Source organism: Elephantulus edwardii, unplaced genomic scaffold (genome assembly GCF_000299155.1).
Source record: "Elephantulus edwardii isolate Elephantulus edwardi_28Jun2011 unplaced genomic scaffold, EleEdw1.0 scaffold00007, whole genome shotgun sequence".
NCBI lineage: Eukaryota > Metazoa > Chordata > Mammalia > Macroscelidea > Macroscelididae > Elephantulus > Elephantulus edwardii.
The window spans coordinates 5,173,217-5,194,333 of NW_006399757.1; the positions used below are offsets into that span (position 1 = coordinate 5,173,217).

The window sequence follows — 21,117 nt, forward strand, 5'->3', positions numbered from 1 at the left end:
CTTGCAGTGTTTGTCTTCAGAATTCCTTCTGTCTCTGTGCAGTCAAGAGTCCCAATGTTCTCTTTGGCTGGAAGCAGAGATTGTATTTTGCTTTGTTAATAGAACATTGGTTATCAAGTTCTTTGCCTTTAACAATTCTGCTTTAGGGAACTGTCAATTAATAGTCCCTGGGGGGACCACCATGAAGAATTTCTGTAATTAGATTATAAAGCAAAGGTACTTAGTCACAATATTTTAAAAAAATTTTAATTATGATTTTTGAGCAATGATCCCAGTCTTCCCAACTTTTATGTTCAACTGCCTTTTTAATGCTGCTTTTCTTCACTTTCTCTTATTGTGCTCATTCTCTTTTTTAAAGTTTGTGAGTATAATTAAGACTACCCTACCTTTGAGAACCTTCTGTCCTCATCTAGCAGAATAAGTGGAATATGGATACAAAGACTGAGCATATAAATTACCTCTAAAAAAAGAAAATGCCTTTTACAAAAAGCTTTTTGATCCCCTTTATTATTATTATTATTTTATTCTAGAGCTTGACAGCTAGTTTTCTCTTGTTAGTCCAGTGATCTTGCTACTAAAGCATTCCTGTAAAGGTAATTTAGCATATATGCCTCATCGACATTAAGCAAATCTTACTATATTCCAATAACCAAATAATACAGGGATGGTCAAAATAACTTTGGAAATGATACTTTCTCCCTTCTACAAAATAGCAAAATAGTTTTGAGTGTGGAAAAGTCAGAGGGTTTCTTACTTGTTCTGAGGAACATTAATGAATTCTGCAAAGGTAGTGGAAACAGTGTTTAGTGTTTTGTAACAAATAGAAGTATGATAATGATGCTACACTGAGTGCAGATTCTCATAAATCAATGACATTGAACACATATGCAGAAAAATTTATATGGAAAAGTGATATGCTGACTAAAATACCCTTGACCTAAAAGAAAAGGTTATAAAGGTAGGGCAGGGAAAAAATGCACAAAAAGGGTTTGGCTCAAATACATATGCATGTTATTGTTATGTACCATCGAGTCGCCTGTGACTCATAGCAACACTATGTACAATAGCTCTGGATGCTCTATTTTGAGCCAGATTCACTGTCTGTGATGCACCTACCCCCATCATCCCAGTTACTATGTCAATCTATCTTATTGGGGTCTTCCTCTCCTGTGCTGTCTCTCCACTCCTCCTTCTCCAGGGATTGATTCTTCCTGGCCACAAGCATGTATTTGAGACAGAGCTTCAAAATCCTTTCCTCCAAGGAGCAGCCTGGTTTCACCCTTTCTAAGATAAACCTGTTTGTTCTCTTGGCAGTCTTTGTTTATGCTCTAAACTCTCCTTCAGGACCACGACTCAAAGGTGTCAATGCTTCTTCAGTCATCTTTGGTCGTTGCCTAGCTCTCTGATGTATAACACGTAATGGCGAAGTCACATAAACACACTTAAAGTCTTTGAAAAGTACAGAACAAAATATATTCGACTGTTAATATTTTTTTATAATGAACTATATAATACAGGAGGGAGCTCTGGCGGCCTTAGAGGATAAGGGGAATCTTACAGTTGTTATTTGCCGTTGAGTAAAGTATGACTCATAGCCACCCTGTGAACAAAAGATCTAAACCCTGTTCTAGCCTGTGCCACCCTTACACTTCCTGACACACAAGAGCCCATTGTGGCAGTCACCGTGTCAATCCACCAGGTTGAGGACCTCCTTCGCTGACCCTCCACCCTTCCCAGCACCATGTCTCTTTCCAACGAATGGTTCCTCCTAGCAACATGCCCAAAGTATGTGGGGCAATGTCTCATCATTCTTGCCTCCAAAGAGCATTCTGGCTGCACCATCTCTAAGACATATTTGTTTGATTTCTTCTCCAACAACACAGCTCAAAGACTATATGAGAGTCCCAGAGCATTTAATTGTGCTCATGCAGAACCTGTATCCCGACCAGGAGTCTCTTATGTAAACAGAGCAGGGGAACAATACATGGTTTAAAACTGAGAAGTGAGTGCATCAGGGTTGTATTCTTTCTCCATTCTTATTTAATCTGTATGCTGAGCAAATCAGCTGAGAAGCTGGACTCTATGGGGGGGGTATGGCATCAGGATTTGAGGAAGACTCATCAATAACATTCATTATGCAGATGATACAACCATGCTTGCTGAAAATGAGGAGGGCTTGAAGCACTTGTTGCAGAAGATCAAGGAAGGTAGCCTTTAACATGGACTGCATCTCAATGTAAGGAAAATAAAGATTCTTACCACTGGACCAATAAGCAACATGATGGGTGGAGAGCAGACTGAAGCTGTCAACAGCTTCATCTTGCTTGGATCAACAATTAACACCGTTGGTCCCAGCAATCAGGAAATAAGGAGATGCATTGCACTGTGAAAATCTGCAGGTAGGGACCTCTCCAAATTATTGAGGAGTGATGAAGTCAGTTTGAGGATTAAGGTGCATCTGAATCAGGCCATGGTCTTTCTGATGCTTACAGTACTTACCCAAGTTCATATAACATTTGAATACTAGCTCCTATAGGATTGGAAGAATGATGCATGCTTTGGAGGATTTTTGGTGGTGTTAAGAAAAAACAAGCTATAATAAAATCTTTATGTACAAAGTGATGATTTGGTCTAAAACTTAGGACCATAGCTAGGTGCTTTCAGATCAGTTTGCTGGTTTCATTTGAATTTTTAGGTAAAAGCATGGTGATATTTTTCATTTTTTAATTTTTTGTATTTTAAGTCAGGTTCATTATTCTGCAGGATTTTCAAGGACCCAAAGTTAATATCAATTTCCCTCCCCCTTCTTCTCCCTCTTTCTCACTCCACCTCCCCCATCCCTCCCCTAGAAAGTTCAAACTTTCACCTCTTGCTCTCCCTCCCAACTGAAACAGGAAAAAAAGAAAGGCAAATCAAGTCAACTGAAACAACTAATTACAGTTATCAGAATGATCAGTATATTTCAGATGCATTCTTATTTTAATTTCTCCTGGTTTTAATTAGGACGAAAATTATTTCATCCTGCTGCTTCCTTTTAAATTACATATTCCTTAGAAGGAGTGCATACTGTTACTTTATACTCTTCACATTAGTTAGGAGCACATAGACGAGGGGGGAAAACAAAGAGGTAGAGAGTAGTGCTGTGCAGTGATTCTAATTCACACTAAGTTTACATGTGTTTAAAATTGCATCATACAATATTTAAATAGAGAGTTGGTTCCAAAATGATTCTCAAGATGAGTAAAGTACTGGCATGGATATTAATCAACTTAAAGACTGGACCTTTTTGTTCCATTGTTGAAATCCATTGTTGATGTATTTTAAGATTACTTTTTATAATAGGGCAATGCTGTAAGGAGAAGAGTATATGAGAATCATGCTCTTATTTTTGTAATATTTATATGTAATTACTGAGTAAATAATAGGAACGAACAACAATGAATGAGACACCTTTGCTTACCCTCACCCGAAAGTGATTAAAACTGAAAAGATTTGCCAAAACCGATGCATTTTTCATTCTCAGGTGGTGACTTAGGATTCTTTTTTGATTGAGTTCTACATGAAATGAAAATGGTTGCTAAGACACAAAGAAATGACAATCCACTACCATTTTATATCCCTGGGGAAGGAGGAGCCAATAAGAGTTGCCTCTTGTTGGCAGAGAGTCTCAAGTCATTAACATAAAAAGCTCCTTGGTGCCCTGTGCCATAGAGCAAAGTGTCAGGCCAGTTCCCATTACTAGGATCCTGTGGTGCTTTTCTTAAATAATCAGTTCCATTCAGACAGAGACTTTAGGGTCCTTGATGGTATTTCTATTTCACAAGTAGATTTTAAAGTAAATTTTAAAGGCTAAATGGCACTAAGGGAAGAATATTTCTGAAGCAAGGTTTAGAAAGAACCTGGTGTACCCCAAAGCTGTCCTTATTCCTTTTTTTTGTGAGGACAAGAGGAAGCTAAGTTCTAGCAGCATTATACTTCTGGGTTGTCATTGTTTTTGCTGTTGTTGTTAGGTGCTATCAAGTCCACTACCACTCACAGTGACTATGAAACAACAGATCTGAACCTTGCCCTTTCCTGTCCCATCCTCATGACCTCTGATCTATTTGAACCCATTGTTATAATTACTGTGTTAGTCCATCTTGTTGGGGGTTCTCTTCTCTTTCTCTGACCCTCCACTTTTTCCAGCATGATGTCTTTTTCCAAAGACTTGCCCTTCCTGACAATTTGCCCAAAGTATGTGAAAAGTTTCACTGTCCTTATCTCTAAGGAGCACTCTAGTTACACTTTATCCAAGACAGATATGTTTGTTCTGAGGCAGTCTGTGGGCTAAAGACCTCAGTTCTCCAGCCAGAGAGGGTCTGGAAATGCCTGTCCATGTGGGGACCACTTAACTGGGTGCTTCCTGAACTCTAGCAGGTGCTATAGAACTTCCTTTGCTTTAACTCTGCACCCTTTCAGATATGGGTGCCCCTTGGACTTCTATGCTTCTTCTTTTAAACCTTTTAAGGCCACAGAAAAGAATCTGTTAAGTAGTAAATGAAGCCTAGATGGCATTGCAACTATTATATATCTTGTTCTCCCCCAAAGTGAATTCTCAGAGTTCCTACTAGAAAATGTACTTCATGAACTTACTCTGTATATGCCCCCAATGAATTCCAGGAGGTCACAGGAGCAGAGAACAACTTCCTAGATTTGAAGAGCTTGCTCTTTAAAGAGCTATTTTTAACTGGAAGGGAGGCAAGTAGGCCTCCAAGTGCTGGCTGGTGTGCCCTACAGTGGGGATCTAAATTGGATGCTTGTGGGGATCTGATTTGAGGCTCAGGTCTCAGTGGGGCTCCTCTAGCATCTGTTCTAGGACAAAGTGGTTCTGGTGATTGGCGCAGTGGTTGAGGGAGTGATGACCACTGACTTCCAGAGGGCTTCAGCAGGGCAGCCCTGGGCCTTTTTTCTTGAATTCACAGGGTGCGGAGGTTTGGTCCTGCTTCAGGTGTCCAACACACAGAGGTGAAGAAAGAAATCCTCAGATTTACAGAAAAAATAAAACCATCCTAAAACTTTTATTTGGATGAAACTAACTTGAGCTCCTGAGATATATTACAACCCGATTTTTACAGAGTAATATTGAAATGCCATCCTGGGAGAATCGCTCCAGGCCGGGCTCCTGCAAAGCGCAGGCTTGGAGAGGTAAAAATGCCCTTCGCACTTTGAAACGTGTGGTCTCAGAGTGGACACACCAGGGAGGGGTTCGCCTGGACCACCTAGGAAGGACTGGCTCTGGACCTTAGTGGGTCTGTCCGGAGAAGGTGGCCTAGGGTGGAGCATGGGAGAGGCTGAATGGGAGAAGGAGAGGACTGGGGTTGAGGAGGGATGGTGAGGGCGGGGCAGAAATACAGGGACAAAGTCGAGGATTCTGACAGGCAGATAAGTTAGTGATAGAAAATTCCTAGGAGCTGGAGGTTTGGCCCACATGAAAGACAAAGGCAGGCTGGCAGGGGAGGAAGAAAAGCGAAGAAACTGAGACAGGGGCAGCAGAAGGGAGAGATTGAGGATGAAACAAACGGAGACCCTGAGAGAGCCAGAGCCAAGAGGCTGAGCCTGGGGGACGCAGGTGGAGGAGGAAGCGTGGGGGGCCAAGCCACCACTCCAAACCGGCCCCTCCTCATCTCCTCTGGCTACCGGCACTGCTGGCGGCGAGCAGCCAAGCTCACAAGGTCGCCCAGTCCTCGGCAGCCACGCGCTGAATGGCTGGCCGCCCGCCGCGCCCCCGCCCACGGCACCTCAGCCACAAGTCGGCAGCGCCCCGCGTTCGCGCCCGCGGCGGGCGGGGTGCCCGGCGCCCTCCGGCATTCGCCCACGCCCAGCGAGCCTCGCCGCCACTCCCCTGGCCTCTGCACGTCCCCTGGGGGAGCTGCTTCTTCCGCTGGGGGGCCCGGCCCGCCGAGAGCCTGCAAGCCGCATCTATTTGCACCGGCGGTAATTAGTCTTGGAGGAATCCTTTACTCGCGTGCCCATGCAATTGCCTGCGCGGAGAAGGTTGGCGTGCCAAGCCGCCGCCAGGAGGAGAACCACAGCGGCGCCCTGAAACCTAGCTCGTTCCAGAGCGTCCCCCAGAGGTGGGGTAGGTTCCCCAGCGGCGCCGGGGACTCCAGATAGACTGCTCTGCTATCCAGCAGTGAAGCACAGCTGGCCAGTGCTCCTGCAGCCTCCAGGTCCTCGCCACCCAACCCTCCCAAAGATCCACCAATTGTTGGTCACTGCGGGCTAGCGCTTTTCCTCCGAAAGGCCAGTGTCCTATCTCTGAAGTTCAAGTCCCGAGGACTTGCCCAGTCGCCTCCCCCTAAGTTTAAGTCATTGCCACCGTCTGCTGGCCGCCGCGGGAAGCCGGGAGCCCTGGGCTGTTAGTTCCAGTGCCAGCCAGCGCTGGCAGTCCTAGTCTGTCCAGTGCAGCAGCCAGGCGCATTCTCTCTCTCTCTTTTCCTCCCCCCCCCCCCTTCGCGTTCCCCTTCCTTTTTGCCTCATAAGTTTCCTGCACCTTGAATCCAATTGTGCCAAGCTTAGGCTTTCGCAGAACCAGCCCTGAGCGCGACCTGGGCAGGGGGACACCAACTCTGCGGAGGCTGGATTAGGCGGCCAGACCAGTTCGCGCCCGAGCATGGAGACCAAGCGCCAGGGAGGGCACGTCCGGGGCGCAGGAGACGCCAGGCCCCAGTAGCAAATCCATGGAGCCCATCCAGAGCGGTCCCTGCTCGCAGGATTTGCCCCCAGTCCTGTGCGGTACGTAGCCTTTGCCTCCGCTGTCCCTGTCCTGTAGGGGACACTTAGGGGCGAGGTGGTGGAGAGAAGGGAAAGGTGACAGGGAAGGGTACTGGTTGAGGGGACAGAGAGCGCCTAGTGGGTGACCCCCCCTACTCCTCAGAAGGCTTCCACTAGAAGTTAGGTCTTGGCTCGAGGGAGGAGGAAAAAAAGTAATGTCAGAGATGAGAATGTGTGTCTGCGTGTGTTCGGAGGGCTTGAGTGGGTAAACTGAGCCCTGCTTTCCTGTATGCAAATCGCATTGCCTTTCCCAACCCCCACGGCACAGACCGTGCGGAGCAACCCAGTGCCTAATCCTGGTCAGCTCTACCTACCCCTTCTCCGCACGCCCCCCTCGCTCACCCTCTCCCTCTTCCTCTCTCTTGTCTTTCTCTGCTGGTGTGTACGTGTGTGAGCGCTGCCAAGGCTGGCGAAGAACCAGCCGCCGCCTGTAGTCCGAGCTAGCCGGCCTCAGACACTAGGGCAGGTCTGGCACTAGGGCCAGAGGCGCTCGGGCTCGGCTGCAGCCTGCACGCCGCCTTGTGCGCCCCACCACCCGGGAACTCGCGCCCGAAGAGCGCAGCGAGCCTGGAGCCTCTACCCTCCCTCGGGCCGAGCGCTCGCTCTCTCTGGCGCTGGATTGACGTGCTTTTCGATTTTCTGCTCTCTACCCCCGCCCGGGTGTTGTGGTCCACTCCACCCCGCCACGACCCCCATTCCCAGCTTGGCTGAGAAGCCTAACCTTGCCCGCGTGGTCATGGGATGTCTAATTTCATTTGTATCTAGGCTGCTGAGAGCGTACCTTGCTCTGTAAAGTGGATGTCAGGTGGATGTATGGTTTTGAAGGAACAAAGACTCAGCGAAGGCACCGCCGAGGAAGTTTGAGACGCGGGAGAATGCAGGCTGCGTGCTGGTACGTGCTTCTCCTCCTGCAGCCCACCGTCTACTTGGTAAGTCGCGGTCGGTTGGGCGCCCCTGCAACCCCATTCAGGCCAGGAGGCGAGGCGCCCAGGGGCGCGCGGGAGGAGGCTCCCGTCGGCCAAAGTAGCATTCTTAGCTATCAAAAAGGAACAACTTTGACAAGCTTGTCTCTGGATACCTGCTGGATTTTCGGGGGTTCTTACCCCATATCTTCCTCCCATCTTCCCCTTGCTACACATGATTCAAGGGCACCCCAGATACACAGAAATGAAGGAGGCATTTGGTGGGGGTACTTAATGGAGAAAGGGCAAAGAGAAAAGATTAGAGACGCGAACTCTGCACTTTCAGAAGTAAAAGGAGAACGCTCCTGAGTTGGCTTTTGAGTCAGCTGGGGTCGGGGACTTTGAAAGAGAATCCGCCCACTCCGCCTCTCCATTTGGAGATGTGGCATACGAAAGTGCAGGTAACTTTCCTGAGTTGGAGGGTTCAGACAGGGTATAAGTTTAACTCCCAGATGGAAGCAGCGCAAACTGTCAAGAGTTGGGGCAGGAATACTCCAAGAAACATACGGGCTCCCCTGTTTCCTCAGAACCTCTCCTTTCCACCAGACAACTGAGCCCTGTGCCGGGAGGGGAAATGAGCAGGCCCTGTCGCCAGGGAGAGAAACCCAAACCAAGCCTCCACCCGCGTTTCCGGGAGCGCAATCTTGGGGGTCTAGAATTTTCACGCTCTCAGAACTTGCCTCCGGGGTGAAGCATTTGTGTTGCGGTGGGAGGCGGAGGCTTAGGAGTGTGGGCACCACGCGGAGACAAGGAGGAGAGTGAAACATGTAGGGTCCGGCTATGAGGAGGTCCAGGGACACTTGTGCCCTGCTGATGAGGTTGCTCCAGTGCCCCTAAGTCCTACAGGGGTCTCCGGATTGTAGGAGCACGTGGAGACCTCCCAGAATCTTGCCTCTAGGCGGGTGACACTGGGCAGCAAAGAGCTCCCTTTTGGGGCCTGATAAAGGGAAAGAGGGACTGTAGTATCCCTCAATCCCAAGGGGTTCAAAACCCAGAAGCCTGAGATCAAAGGGTCACCCGTTGGAATGAAAAACATTTTCTTTCTGTGGCTCTGATGCATGTAATGTAGGGGTGTGAACTCTGTATATGTGAGTGAGTGGTGTGTGTATGTATATACGTGTGAATACGTCTGTAGTTGTATATTTAACGCACTTCAGCTTCAAAAATCCTCAATGTAAGCTTGTCTTTGCACCTTTATCGCCTGACCATGGCAGCCGTGAACACCAGAGGGCGCTGCGCGTCAGTGTCCTCGCCCACAGGACACCTTGGGGTAAACAGGTGAAAGCCAGGGCAGCCAATCCAAAAGACAGCCTTTCTGACTGTGTCACCCAAGTCGATGTGGTCCCCGACTGGAACGCAGACTGAATGCAAAAAGATGTCCTTCCCGTTTCCCATCTTCAGTCATTCTAGCTCCCACCTGCGGCCAGTAAACCTGGTGACATTGAGAGCCAGGAGCAGGAGGGCAGGAAGTTTGGCCAGAGGAAATACAGAAATTGTTTATTAAGAGAGAGAGTAGACTCAAGGGGGAGGAGGGATGAGAAAGACAGACGAGGGTTAAGATTCCTTTGCCCATGATAATTTACCTGCCCTTCTTCTCTTCGTACCTTTACGCCTGACCTCAGCGTCAAGACTCTAAGGTTCTTAACGTCTGTGTTCACTTGCACAGCAGAGACTCGCGGCTGTGGTGCAGTTTATTCCGTGAAGCAAGTATTTCGATAGTCTGAAAAATAATCTATCAAAAGCAGAAGTGAAATCAATATGTTGGGTTAAATTTTAAATGTGTTTGTTGGCAGTTAAACCGTTTTCCACTCATTACAACAACAGTGCTGGATTTATTCTAATGCGCTGCGTTCTCAACAACAAGCGCATTAATTCTCCTTTAATTGTAAACTGGGAGCATTTGAAAACCATTCAGTGTGCAAATTATGCTGATTCAATTACCGTTTAGTTACAGACTTCATTACCTGAATGCCTTTTGGCAATACAGAGAAAGGAGACAATTTTTTCAACTTCACTCAAAACAATAGGAAATGTGAACAATAAAAAGAAAAGGCGATTTAGAAGTCCATTCTTTCCTCTCCGATCTAAAGTTGTTTTGTGTATTGAAGATCAGGAACAACAAGCACCACAAAAGCAAAAGGCAGGTGGCCAGAGACCCAAAGCAGTATTTCCAGGGATTGTCATCCACAGTTACAAACCTTCAGAACCTAGTTGTATTTCTGGAGGTTCAGGATACTGATTTTTACAATGAGAATAAATTTTAAAGGGTGAATTGGTCACTTGAGTGAGGGTGGTTTTAAGCTTGTAAGGAAGCACAGGGTCTTGATTGAAGCTGTAGGGCAATGAGCCTCAGGAAGCATCAAGATTTTTTTTTTGCATCTGTTTCACTATATAATATACAAACTGAATTGATAATTAATTTGTAGCTTCACCTGGGAACATCCTAACCCTTTGGAAGAAGCAGTAGTACATGTGTGCAGGTTGTCAGAAACTGCTTCAAGTTATACTCCAGTGTGGGCCAAACCTTTATTTTATTTTTACCCCCTTTAATTGACATAAGCTAGAGAAGTAATGTAAGGAGTGTTGGGTGTTTTTTTTTTTTTTTTTGTCTTTTTGAGCTAACACCACAAATTAAGTAGAGACTGGAGCACTCTTTTCTTGGCCTCCTAGCTGATAGTTATGTGCGCTTTCCCTTGAATCCCTAAGAAGCCTAGTTCTATTTTCCAAGGAGCAGTACCCACGTAATGCAAAGGGCACAAGATTTGTTTAGGTCTATAGAAATAAGATGTTTGTTTCCAGAGACATACCTTAAATATTGCAAGATTTGGGAAGAAATTGCTTAAGGAAACAACTCTTTATACAATAGATTTATAATCTATACTTTAGGTACAATTTTCTGCCTCAAGTAAATATTCTCAAAGTGTATCTCTTGGCAAGGGGTCTTTTGGATGTATATTGTAGTCTGAAGATTTCGAAGCTGTGTTTATTAAGACATGGATTTGTCCTGGTTAACCACCCCCCCCCCCCAAACAACTGGGTACCTATTTTCATACTGAAATGAGAAGCTAATTAGAAATGTGTCTTCGAAGTTACCTTCTCAAACATCTTAGCTAAGATAGTAAAAAATCTTCACAGGGCTAACATCAACCTACGTGGAGGAGAGGGGAAGCCATTTTTTTTTAAAAAAAAAACAAAGGCAAGGAAATCTTCTGATTATTGAATGTTGTATATTGCAAATTTAAAATCAGAACACAGTAGAAGAACTTACGGTTTAACAAAGCTTGTTCAAAATAATGATGGCCTATCATCATCTTTATTCCCTGGTCAGTTCTGGATCCATTCCAAGGTATTTTCAGTATAATATATGGGCAAAAAGGTTATAATATTTAAGCTGAATTAAAGCACTCCCCCTCCTCTTGAATAAACTATTGAGATATGGTTTCTAGTTTAGGAGAATGGGGTCCAAACTTGAGTTACTCTCTCTGGATCCAGATGAAGGATAGGCCTCAGCTTAAGGAGCTGGGAGAGTATCTTTCAGAAAATGGCTAGGAGTCACTTTTGTGAAGTCACCTGTGGCAACTCTGAGTAGAGTAGTCTAATGAGCACTTTCTGAGCATCTCAGTGGAAAAATTACACAAAAATTGAGTCCATAGACTCTAACAAAGGTTTATGTAGTACTGTTGTGGTCAGTGACTCCTCCACAGTACCGATGAGAGGTGGCCTCTTTCCCTGGCCAGTTTTCCTGCTAGGAATTAAGCACAGAAGGAGATTAACCATCTTCCTCCTGATTTTTTAAAAAAAGTTTTGAATAATCAATCTAGTTGCTTTTTTAACCAAGGTGAGTAAAAAAGAAAAATGCTTTTGAAAGTTTGTCCTTAAATAATAGTTTGTACCATCTATTCTTTCATATTTAGACTCTCCTTAATATGTGACTTCCAAACCAACCATTTTAGGAAAGAATAATGAATATGTTCATGGGACACTGTTAGAAGCCTGACCTTTCAAGTGAATCTCACAAACTGTGACTGTTAAGGTATAAAGAAGCTATGCCAACAGCATAGGGAGAACCCACCAATGCTTGTCCTTCCAGATATGTGCGCTTCCTATCCTTTGAAAAGTAAGCCAGCTATCCACTGACAATTTTAATCAGTTTGGGTTTATTCCTGAAAAGAAAATCAGACAATACATAACTAACTCAGAGTGCTAACAAATGTTCTTTATTAAGGCCAATCCCTTAGAGATAGCATTAAAAGTTCCCCAACTACATTGGATCAAGAGTATTTCTGGACTGTTTTGTCCCAGACTGAGTTTTCTGATTGCACCTAGATATTTGGAGGAGTTGATGCCCCAGAGACATAACACAGCTCATCAGTATGGAGACATCTTCCAGAGCTATGTAGGAGGGAGGGAGAGGAGAATCTATTTCCAGGTATTTTCCTGAAATGTTCGGCTCAGGACTGACCAGGAAAGCGTTCCTCTGGGATGGCTGGAAGTGCTTTGGTTGGCCACCCGTCTGTCCCTCTTCCTGGGGATTACTGTAGCCTAGGGCCTTATACAGACAGTCTCAGAGAAGCTGTCATCAGTATTAGGCGAACACCAGAATTGCGCCAACTCTTTTTGAACAGTATTTTCTGGGAAAGCCATTAAGTTCGTGGCTCATCCTTGTATGAAGTTGATTTCTATTTGGCTTTGAATGGTTGACGGTTATTTCCTCCTTAATGAAAGTGTTGTCTGGGTGAAAAAAATATATCGGATGGCAGGGAGATTGGGTGATTTCCCCCCCTCACCCCCACCCTGGAAATAGGTGCCCAATGTCCTACTTTCTATCTGAAGGAAGATTTTCTGCAGACTACAGAAATTGACAGCATTGTCCGGATAATAACTACAGTTGACAGTATTTTCAAAAGGGCATTTGTGTGATGAAAGCATTTGGGTATTGCTTTTTCAAATAAGCAATTTTCTGACTTTGGGCTGCTTTGATTTTATAAAGGGTGGGGAGTGAAGTGAGGCCGGTTGGAGATAAGAGGTCACACACGGAGGAAGCGATGCTCCACCCATCCAGTCCTGAAATACCAAGATATTAGCTTCCCTTGGAACCCCGTTGTCCCAGCGTGTGGGTACCCAGGGTCAAAAGGGAATCCTGGGAATGAGGAAATACTATCTTCTAGAGTTCCTCTGGGCCCAAGAAAAACCCTGGGAGGCTCAGCAAGTTTGTTTGGTCTCAAGTGAGGTATTAGGAAGTGGTATTCTGATTTTTTTTTCCCCCTAAAAGAGAGTTCCTACCTGATTAGATGAGTAGATTCAGGAAAGTTCCCTTAGGAACACAATGCCCCACTGAAGCTTCAGGACTCATTTGAAGACTTTAGCAGTCCTTGGCATCTTAATTAATAAGCAGGGGGAGGGCGCTTCGGGCTGCCAGGCGCCATCGGGTCTCCAGGCGGCTCAATGCTTTGGCTCTCCAACCCCCAAGCCTCGCCCCCTACGTCCCCCCTCCCCGCCATTTGTCGGGTCCCGCAGCGTGTCTGTAGCAAGTTGCTGCAGTGATTTATCCGCTAGTCAAGCTCCCAAGCAGTCCTTTTTCTCTCCGTCAGCATTATCCGCTCCTCGGCACCCTCCACCCCCTCTTGGTAAACACTGCGCGAGCCGTCGATTGGCATGTTGACGACTCTGCTTGAAGGAATGTGACAATAAAGTGGGAAACCAAAGCTTGGCAAGCACTTAATCAAGGATAAAAAGGTTCCGCTGTAAGGATGTCACTCAATTTATTGTGAAAGTCGAATGAATTACGTTTAATGAAAGTGCTCCCCAGATGAATATTACCAGCAATTTCCTGAGTTGGCTCTGACAGCACGAGATGAGGAAATGCCAACCCAGATCAGGAAAGAGCGCCTGTCTCAATTACTATGCAAGCTTTCCAAGAGCAGCTTTTTATTGAGATGATATATACTGGCGGCATCTTCATGCCCCTCCGCGCGCCCAGAAGCCTGTTGGCGTTGGTTTCCAAGTTTGCCGTCTGCCCCCGCGGGTTGCTGGCTGTTGTTTAAACTTCTGAGGAGCACTGCGACGAGTCTCTGCTGCGGGCTGAACACATAATTACCGCCTCTGTAAACAACTTTCCACAGTGCATTTTCTTTAGTAGGTCAGTGGGGGTTGGTAGTGTGTGTGTGTGTGTGTGTGTGTGTGTGTGTGTGTCTGGGAAAATTCTTTTATTCGGGTGCCCTCTGTGATAGAAACCTCCCTCCGCTTTCATCGAGGGCTGCGCATCCTGGAGAGTAGAGCAGGGGTGCTTGGATGGAGTGCAGGTTGGGGTCCCCGGAGCACAGCACGTGCCTAGCCAGCCGCTGCCCTGGAAGAGCTTCCCCGCCCCTTCTTCCTTAAAATTAATGAGGTATTTTACTCGCTCAAGCCGGAAATACACAGGCCTCAGCCTGAGCGCATCGTCTTATCTGCATGAGAATGGAGAGCAGGGAGGCTGTTCCTGTGCTGTTCCTTTCTCCCACAATAAGACAAATTACTGCTTAGAAAGACCGAATGTTCCCTTAGAAACCGGCTGCAGGGGGCTCAGAGCAAACGAACTGAATCTGCAGCCGGCCAGGCCTCACCCGTCACCCTGGGCCTCTAATGAATTCTGATCTAGAAGATCTGTGGGAGCGGCGGTCTAGGGCGCTCCAGGAGGCCAGGGGCCCCTCCAGAGGGAGAGAGCATCCTTCGGAAAGATCATGCTCAAGGTCCTAGACCCCATCCTCCACCTATTGACTTTAAAGACCGTTTTCAAGTTGTCTTCTACAGTTAGGCGCGAAAAACCCCTTTCTTCGACGTAGGCTTCATACCCTCGGCTCGGACACGGAGTACGCTGACCGAAAACGTGGTGTGTTCGGGGCCCAATCAGAGGTGCGGCCCCTGCAACGCCGTTTGTAACGTCCACTTCATTGCCATGGTTCACTTTTAGCCTCAGGTGACCTTGCGCAATGCTGATCGATCTGTGAAAACACACGTAAAGCCTACAGCCTTCCTAAGTGAGGACCAGGCCCCTGAGCGCCCACACCAAACAACGCCTCACTTCTGGAGAACTTAGCTGAGAAGCTCGTGCAGAAGCTGCAGGCCGGACAGCGGCAGTGGCTGAAGGCGGCGTCCGCAGGAGGGCGAAAGGCCCAGCCAGGCCCGCAGCGCGATGCTTCAGCACCACGGACAGCACCACAGGCTCCGCCCCACTTGGCGCCCGCGGTCTGGTCCGCTTCCCCAGCCACTCTGTGGGTCCGGTCTCCCTTGAAGTTAAGTTACCGGTTTCCTCAGACACTTCCCGGCCGCCGAACGGTAACTGTAACAACCTGTCTCTGTCTTCTAGTCCCTTGAGAATAGCAAGTTCCAGTCACCTGGTCCCCGGCCTGTCCGGCGTGTCCCCAGAGCCTCTCATTTGCGCCCTTGGCCCCCAGACCCTCCTGAACCTACAGCGTCACGTGATTACCCCAGCATTTATTCACAGAGGCGGCGAATTCTTCCTTTTCCTCTCCAGCTTCCACTCATTCACTCAACTGATTAAATCTACCCCTCCTCCCAACCCAAGCATCAATCATGGCCTGCAGAGAGCAGCAAATGGCTCAAGCCCTGCATTTGACAAATGAGAAACTGAGGCACAGAGAGGGTTATCAATTCTTTCGCAAGAATAAAATCAAGCCGGAAAAAAGGATTACTGTTTCCGTCTCCCACTTGCTGGGACCACAGGCCAGAGTCACCTAGGATCAGGCTCCTTTAAAAAGCGGCACCCGCGGGGCTGGGGTGGGAAGAGTCCTAATTATTATAAATTTCTGAAGGACCAGTAATTATTCACGGGGAGCAGGACATACCTCGGGCCAGGCAAAGGAATCGATATATTTGCTATCGAAAGTGCCTGGCTCGCCTTTAATGCAGACGAATGGGGAGGCAGCCTCATTACTTTCAATGGTCAGGCTCTCCGGCATAAAGTCTGATGCAATGTAGAATTTATCATCATTAGGTCTAGGATGGGATTGGGGTGGGGGGGAGAGATTGTTCTCCTATTTGCTTATCCAAAACCAAACCAAACCAAAATAGCCAACAACAGAAAATAAATCTTTTTTTAAAAACCCCACAACACCTCAGAATGTAAAACCGAGACTCTAGGACACAATCATACAACCACCGCACCTTCCTCGGCTTGCTGCCCCCGCAGCCCTTGGCTCTGGCGGCGGCGCGCGCTCCTTCAGGGCCTCTTGCGCCCTCAGAGCTACACTGCGGTCGCTCAAAGTGTGCGCAGTTCCTCCCGGCGGCGCTCACACCCGAGGATTTGTTTCAGGGGGAAAAAAAAAAAATACAAAAAGCCGGAGAGTACCGAGTGTTGGCGCTAGAGGTTTTCTGTGCCAAAGGCGAAAGGTGGCTGGGAAGTTCTGCCCATCTTTCTCATTTTTGCGTAAGAGTCAGTCGTTTCAGGACGCCTGGCTTCAGTCACCCCACGGTCCTCGCGAGCGGAAAGCTGGCGGGCAGTGCTCCATCAACCTGTCGGAGACGCCTGCTGAGAAAGGCAAACCCCGCGCGGAGAGCCAATCTGGAGGCGAAGATTGGATGAGAGGGGGGCTCTAGGGGTAGTACCTTCCGGGTGTTCTCAAAGGCTCTAGCAAGATCATCCTTCTGCTTGGCGAGATTCTGGAACCTTGCCCACTAAGGTTTTTCAGAACTGGCGTTGGGCCCCACCTCATACCCACCAGAAGACTTAGAACTATCCAGGTTCCTGCTAACTGGATCGCACAACGTTCCCCCATCTCCCTCCCTTCCAGAGCCCACACCCCACAGCACACAATCAGAAGTATCCTGATGCCCTGATGGGCAACTGCCTGGGTGACGCGTGGTGTATTTCTGTACGTGTTTTCTCTATTCTTTGTGATAACGCTTGTAAGCAATTGTGAATATGGGGGTGTGTGTATTCTAGACCTCCCCCTCCTTTACCAGAGAAGGTCAATTGCTGCAGAAAAGATAGGATTTAAAAACTTAAAAGACTTAAAACACCCCCCCAAAATAGATCTGCCCTATAAAAACCCAACAAAACCCCTAACAATTCTACTTTCATGAGAGTAATTGCGTAACCTTAATCGACATAATATTAATGAGGAAAAAAAAATTGCGATTTCCAGTGCATTGAAGTAATGCTAGACTCTACCTCTTTGGGTTTTCTTTCCTTCTTGGATTTTCTTTGAGACCTAACCTTTCATGATGGATTGTATGTTTAGTACTTTTGTTTCTTGTCTTCGTCAAAGATGCCAGTCAGTACACTACCGGGGCTGTATGATGTACTGGCACTATTTCCTCCCGCCATCTTCATTTTTAGGACTTTGTAATTAAACTCTGTGAGCTATAGGTAACACACACTCAGTGGAAACCCTTGTATTTATATTTATGTAGCATGCTGAGAAAGGAAAATGAAGGAAGTGCTTTGTATTAAAGTAATAAGCCTGCTTTGATATTAACAGAAATGCCCTTTTAATTGACTTTTTCTCATCAAATGAATATGTCTATGAGAACAGGCTTTTTAGGAAAGATCTCAACAAAGTGAAAAAGACATTCATTAGCTTGCACCAACTTGGAGTAGGAACAAAAAGCCTGGCTAACCATTCAGAGGAAATGTGCTGTAAGTTTGGCATAGTGAAGTTGCAGGGTGATGCAGCTAGAGTAGATGGAAATAACAGCAGGGGCCTACATTTTCCTACCTCCTTCTGCCTCTAAACCACCACAGTGCACACATTTACACACAGACAAATGGAAATTTCCAGAGCCAGCACAAAGACACCATGCTGCAAACTGGCAGGAATTTTAATAAATTTAAAAATCATAGACTAAAAGAAAAAACAACAACATAGCCTTTCTTCTCTAAGGTAGAGTTACTATCAGAAAAATATTATGATGGAAAACCTAAGAGAAACTTTCCTGACTTAGGAGAGTTTTTCTCATTTACAGACTAAATCAACACACACATAGCAAAACAAACTGGATATGCAGCTGTACATCTACCTCTTTGTGAGATCCCATTGAAAAAATGCTTGTGGGGAATTATTTTGCCTTTGAAAACTGCTAATTTTGAAAGAAATTCTATCTTGATTTTGGCACTAACATTTATTTGGTAGGAATCTGATATCTTATGTTGAGCTGCTGAACTGTTAGTATTTTCAGCTAGAAAATGAACAAAATCTTGGTAAAGAGGCACTATTGGTAGTTATAATTTTAGTCATGTGTATATATGTACTTCAGATTTTCCAACTGAACTTTAGAAAATGATTCTTCTCCTTGTAACCTTGTAGCTGAATGTTATTAGAGGCCCACAGGTATATAAAACAGCTTATATAAAATTAATGGACTGCTTTACATTCACAATCTCTTACTGTTTGAAGTCCTTGTAACATATTGCATCTATTTAAAATAGGAAGAATATAAAGTCGGGTCTGGTGTGCAATCAATGGTTGTAAATGGTGTGGTGAAATACTTGATTATTTTGAGTAAGTTTGACAATGTAATGGAAATTTATAGTCCGTCTTTGTCTCCTGATTTGTTAATCGCAAGGCTGACTCTTCTCTTAGGTACTTGACCAGTTTGCAAATGATTGTAATAGTCCAAGCAATATTTAAGAACATGATGAAAATTTCTGGAAAGATGCTTTGATTGCTTTACCATATTACAAGGGTCACTGGGAAGTCCTAGCAGGGAGGATGGAACAAATGTTAAAAGAAAAGGGAACAAGAGGGGGGAGAGATGAAGGAAGGAAAGAAAAATGACTTCAACATTATTACTTTGTTTAAAATGATCAGTTGAATGACAGTTGTATGCTGCCAGTGTTTTATTTGCATACTGCAAATAAAAATAGTAATAAATAAAAGTTTTATCATTGAATTTAGTAAAATAAAATTTTTTGAATTGAAAATCAACTCTTCTCTTTTCCATTACATGCCGGACAAAATTTGAATAACTAGAAGTTCTTATCATTTCTTCTTCATCTTTCAAATATATATTAAAACTGGTATTTTGCAGTATATTCTGTAACTTGGTTTATGGACCTCCAAGAAATGCCATAAATTCCTTTATGAATTTCTTTTTCCTTACTGTGCATTTTTATTGGGAAAATGTGGCTATTTCTTTCTCTTGCCTTTTGGATTGTGAGTTATACAGTGTTAAAAAACTATGGTGACATTTTCAAAATGTGTTACTTTTTACCCAGTTCCACTCTAAGTTACATGGGACATTCATTCTATTCCTTCCCCTCGCCCCCTGCACAAAAGTGGCTATGGCATCAGCGTTTTAACAATTTTAAGTGAGGAACAAAGCCCTGACTTACCAACTGGCTACTTAGATTCTTGATTTTGCCCAAAAGTCTAAAAGCATTGCTTCAAATATTGATTTTCATTCAACTTTTTGTTTGATAAGTTTTCAGCGAAAATGCACTAGTTGTTCCCACGTTGAATTCTAAAATCTATTTGCAGAATGGTAAATTGTGATTTGTTGTTGGAACAGCTGTGGCGTTGGTAACAGAGCTGTTTACATATTTCTGAAATTGAAAATATAAAATACCTTCCCTCACATCTCTTTTCTGGTTATTTGTGATAGAGTTTCTTGTACTAGGGCACCGTTATTTATTGCTTCATGGAATTAAATGCAGAGAAAGATGCAAACCACTGCATATGAAGGAAGTTATTCATGCATGATCTGTGTTATATTTCTCTGGTCTTGATGTGAAAGTTAATTGCTATTGATGTGGAGATTTTGCAGAACATTGCAGAGTTTTTGCTTTTTTCATAAGAAATGTGTAATTGAATGATGACTACCTCATGTTGAATTTTCAATCTTATTTCTTTTGGTTTAACAAGTCAGAATTAGAAACAGCTGCGTGAAAGAGGTATCCAAAGTCACTAGCCATTATAGAAGTAATGCATATTTGGCATTAGTTTGTATGAACTGAGCTACCACTTTTATTTATTTATTTGTATATTAATGATTTAGTCATCCCATTTAAAAAAAAAAAAAAACCAAACAAAAAACAAGGAAGAAAAATGGAGTCAGGGAGGGAGATTCCAGGTGGAGATTTCAAAATAACCAAAGAACACTGGACTAGAGACGCAGAAACAGGAACTTTTCATCAAAGAACATAGAGTGTTACTCTAAAGCCAATGCCCAGATTTTGAAATTTTAGGTTCATTAACTATGAAAAATACATTTCATCTTTTAAAACAGCCCATCTCTGGTATTTTCCCTCATTGTAGCACTGGCATACTAACAGTAGTAAGACTTTAAATTCAACAATTCAGCTCTTTGTTGCTGAGTCAGAAGCAGCCCATAGTTGACTCTCCAGTGGTTTTCAGAGACTGAAAATCACATGAGGTCAAATTGTTCATCTTTCTCCCACAAAGCAGATTGTGGATTTGAACTGCCTTTGGGATTGTTATCTGTTGTGCAACTTCTTAGCAACTAGGCCACCAGAACTGCCTAGAAAAATCTTTAGGATATTTAATTATTTGATTATAGCTAATTGTTTAATCTGATATCATATGTTTGGGTGAGGGGAAAGGGATTATCTATTATGATTCTTGGAGCTACCACTTTTGGATCTGTAGCTCTGATCTCATGCTACAAAGATGCCCTGATGTGAATAAGCAGGCAAAATAAATTATTCGATCTTGCATTCTTGACTGAAATCCTTCACAATTACAATGATCCTGATTAATGTATGTCCTGATTCATTTGCACATTTTCTAGATTGATTTTTAATTTCTGGCATTCCTTGAATAAATGGTGAAAAGAATGAGAGGCTTGGGAGGAAAATCCATATAGTAGACATCCTCCCAAAGACCATACACTCAACTTCCAGCTGCTTGTTATATACCGTGGAATCAGAAGTGACTGACTCATAGCTGACCCACAGGCAGGTTTTCAGAGGCTGTAAATCTTTCTCCTATGGAGCAGCTGGTGGGTTCAAGCCACTTCCTTCGGACTGGCAGCACAGCTCCTTACCATTAGGCCTCCGGAGCTGCCCCATCTCTCAGCTGTTGTTGTTGTTGTTACGTGCCGTCGAGTCGCTTGCGACTCATAGCGACCCTATGTACAACAGCACTAAACTCTGCTCTGTCCTGTGCCAATCGCACTGTCTCTGACACTCGCATCCTGATAACCCCAGTCACCGAATCAATACACCTCACAGAGGGCCTTCCCCTCCTGTGCTGTCCCTCCACCCTCCCCAGCAAGATGTCCTTCTCCAAGGACCGGTCTATCCTCACAACATGTCCAAAGTATGTTAGACAGAGCCTCAGAATCCTTGCCTCCAAGGAGCCACCCGGTTTACCCTTTCCAGGAT

General features: G+C 45.0%; 1 protein-coding gene across 1 annotated transcript in view; it reads left to right on the plus strand.

Moving 5' to 3' along the window:
• The first annotated feature begins 6,431 nt into the window (after positions 1-6,431).
• The window catches only part of LOC102874489 (neurexophilin-1-like), a 467,927-nt gene continuing 453,241 nt past the window's right edge, over positions 6,432-21,117 (plus strand). The window contains exons 1-2 of the mRNA XM_006880241.1: positions 6,432-6,774; positions 7,579-7,742. Coding sequence (XP_006880303.1) covers positions 7,623-7,742 — 120 coding nt within the window. The 5' untranslated portion in view covers positions 6,432-6,774; positions 7,579-7,622. The remainder of the gene's footprint in view (positions 6,775-7,578; positions 7,743-21,117) is intronic.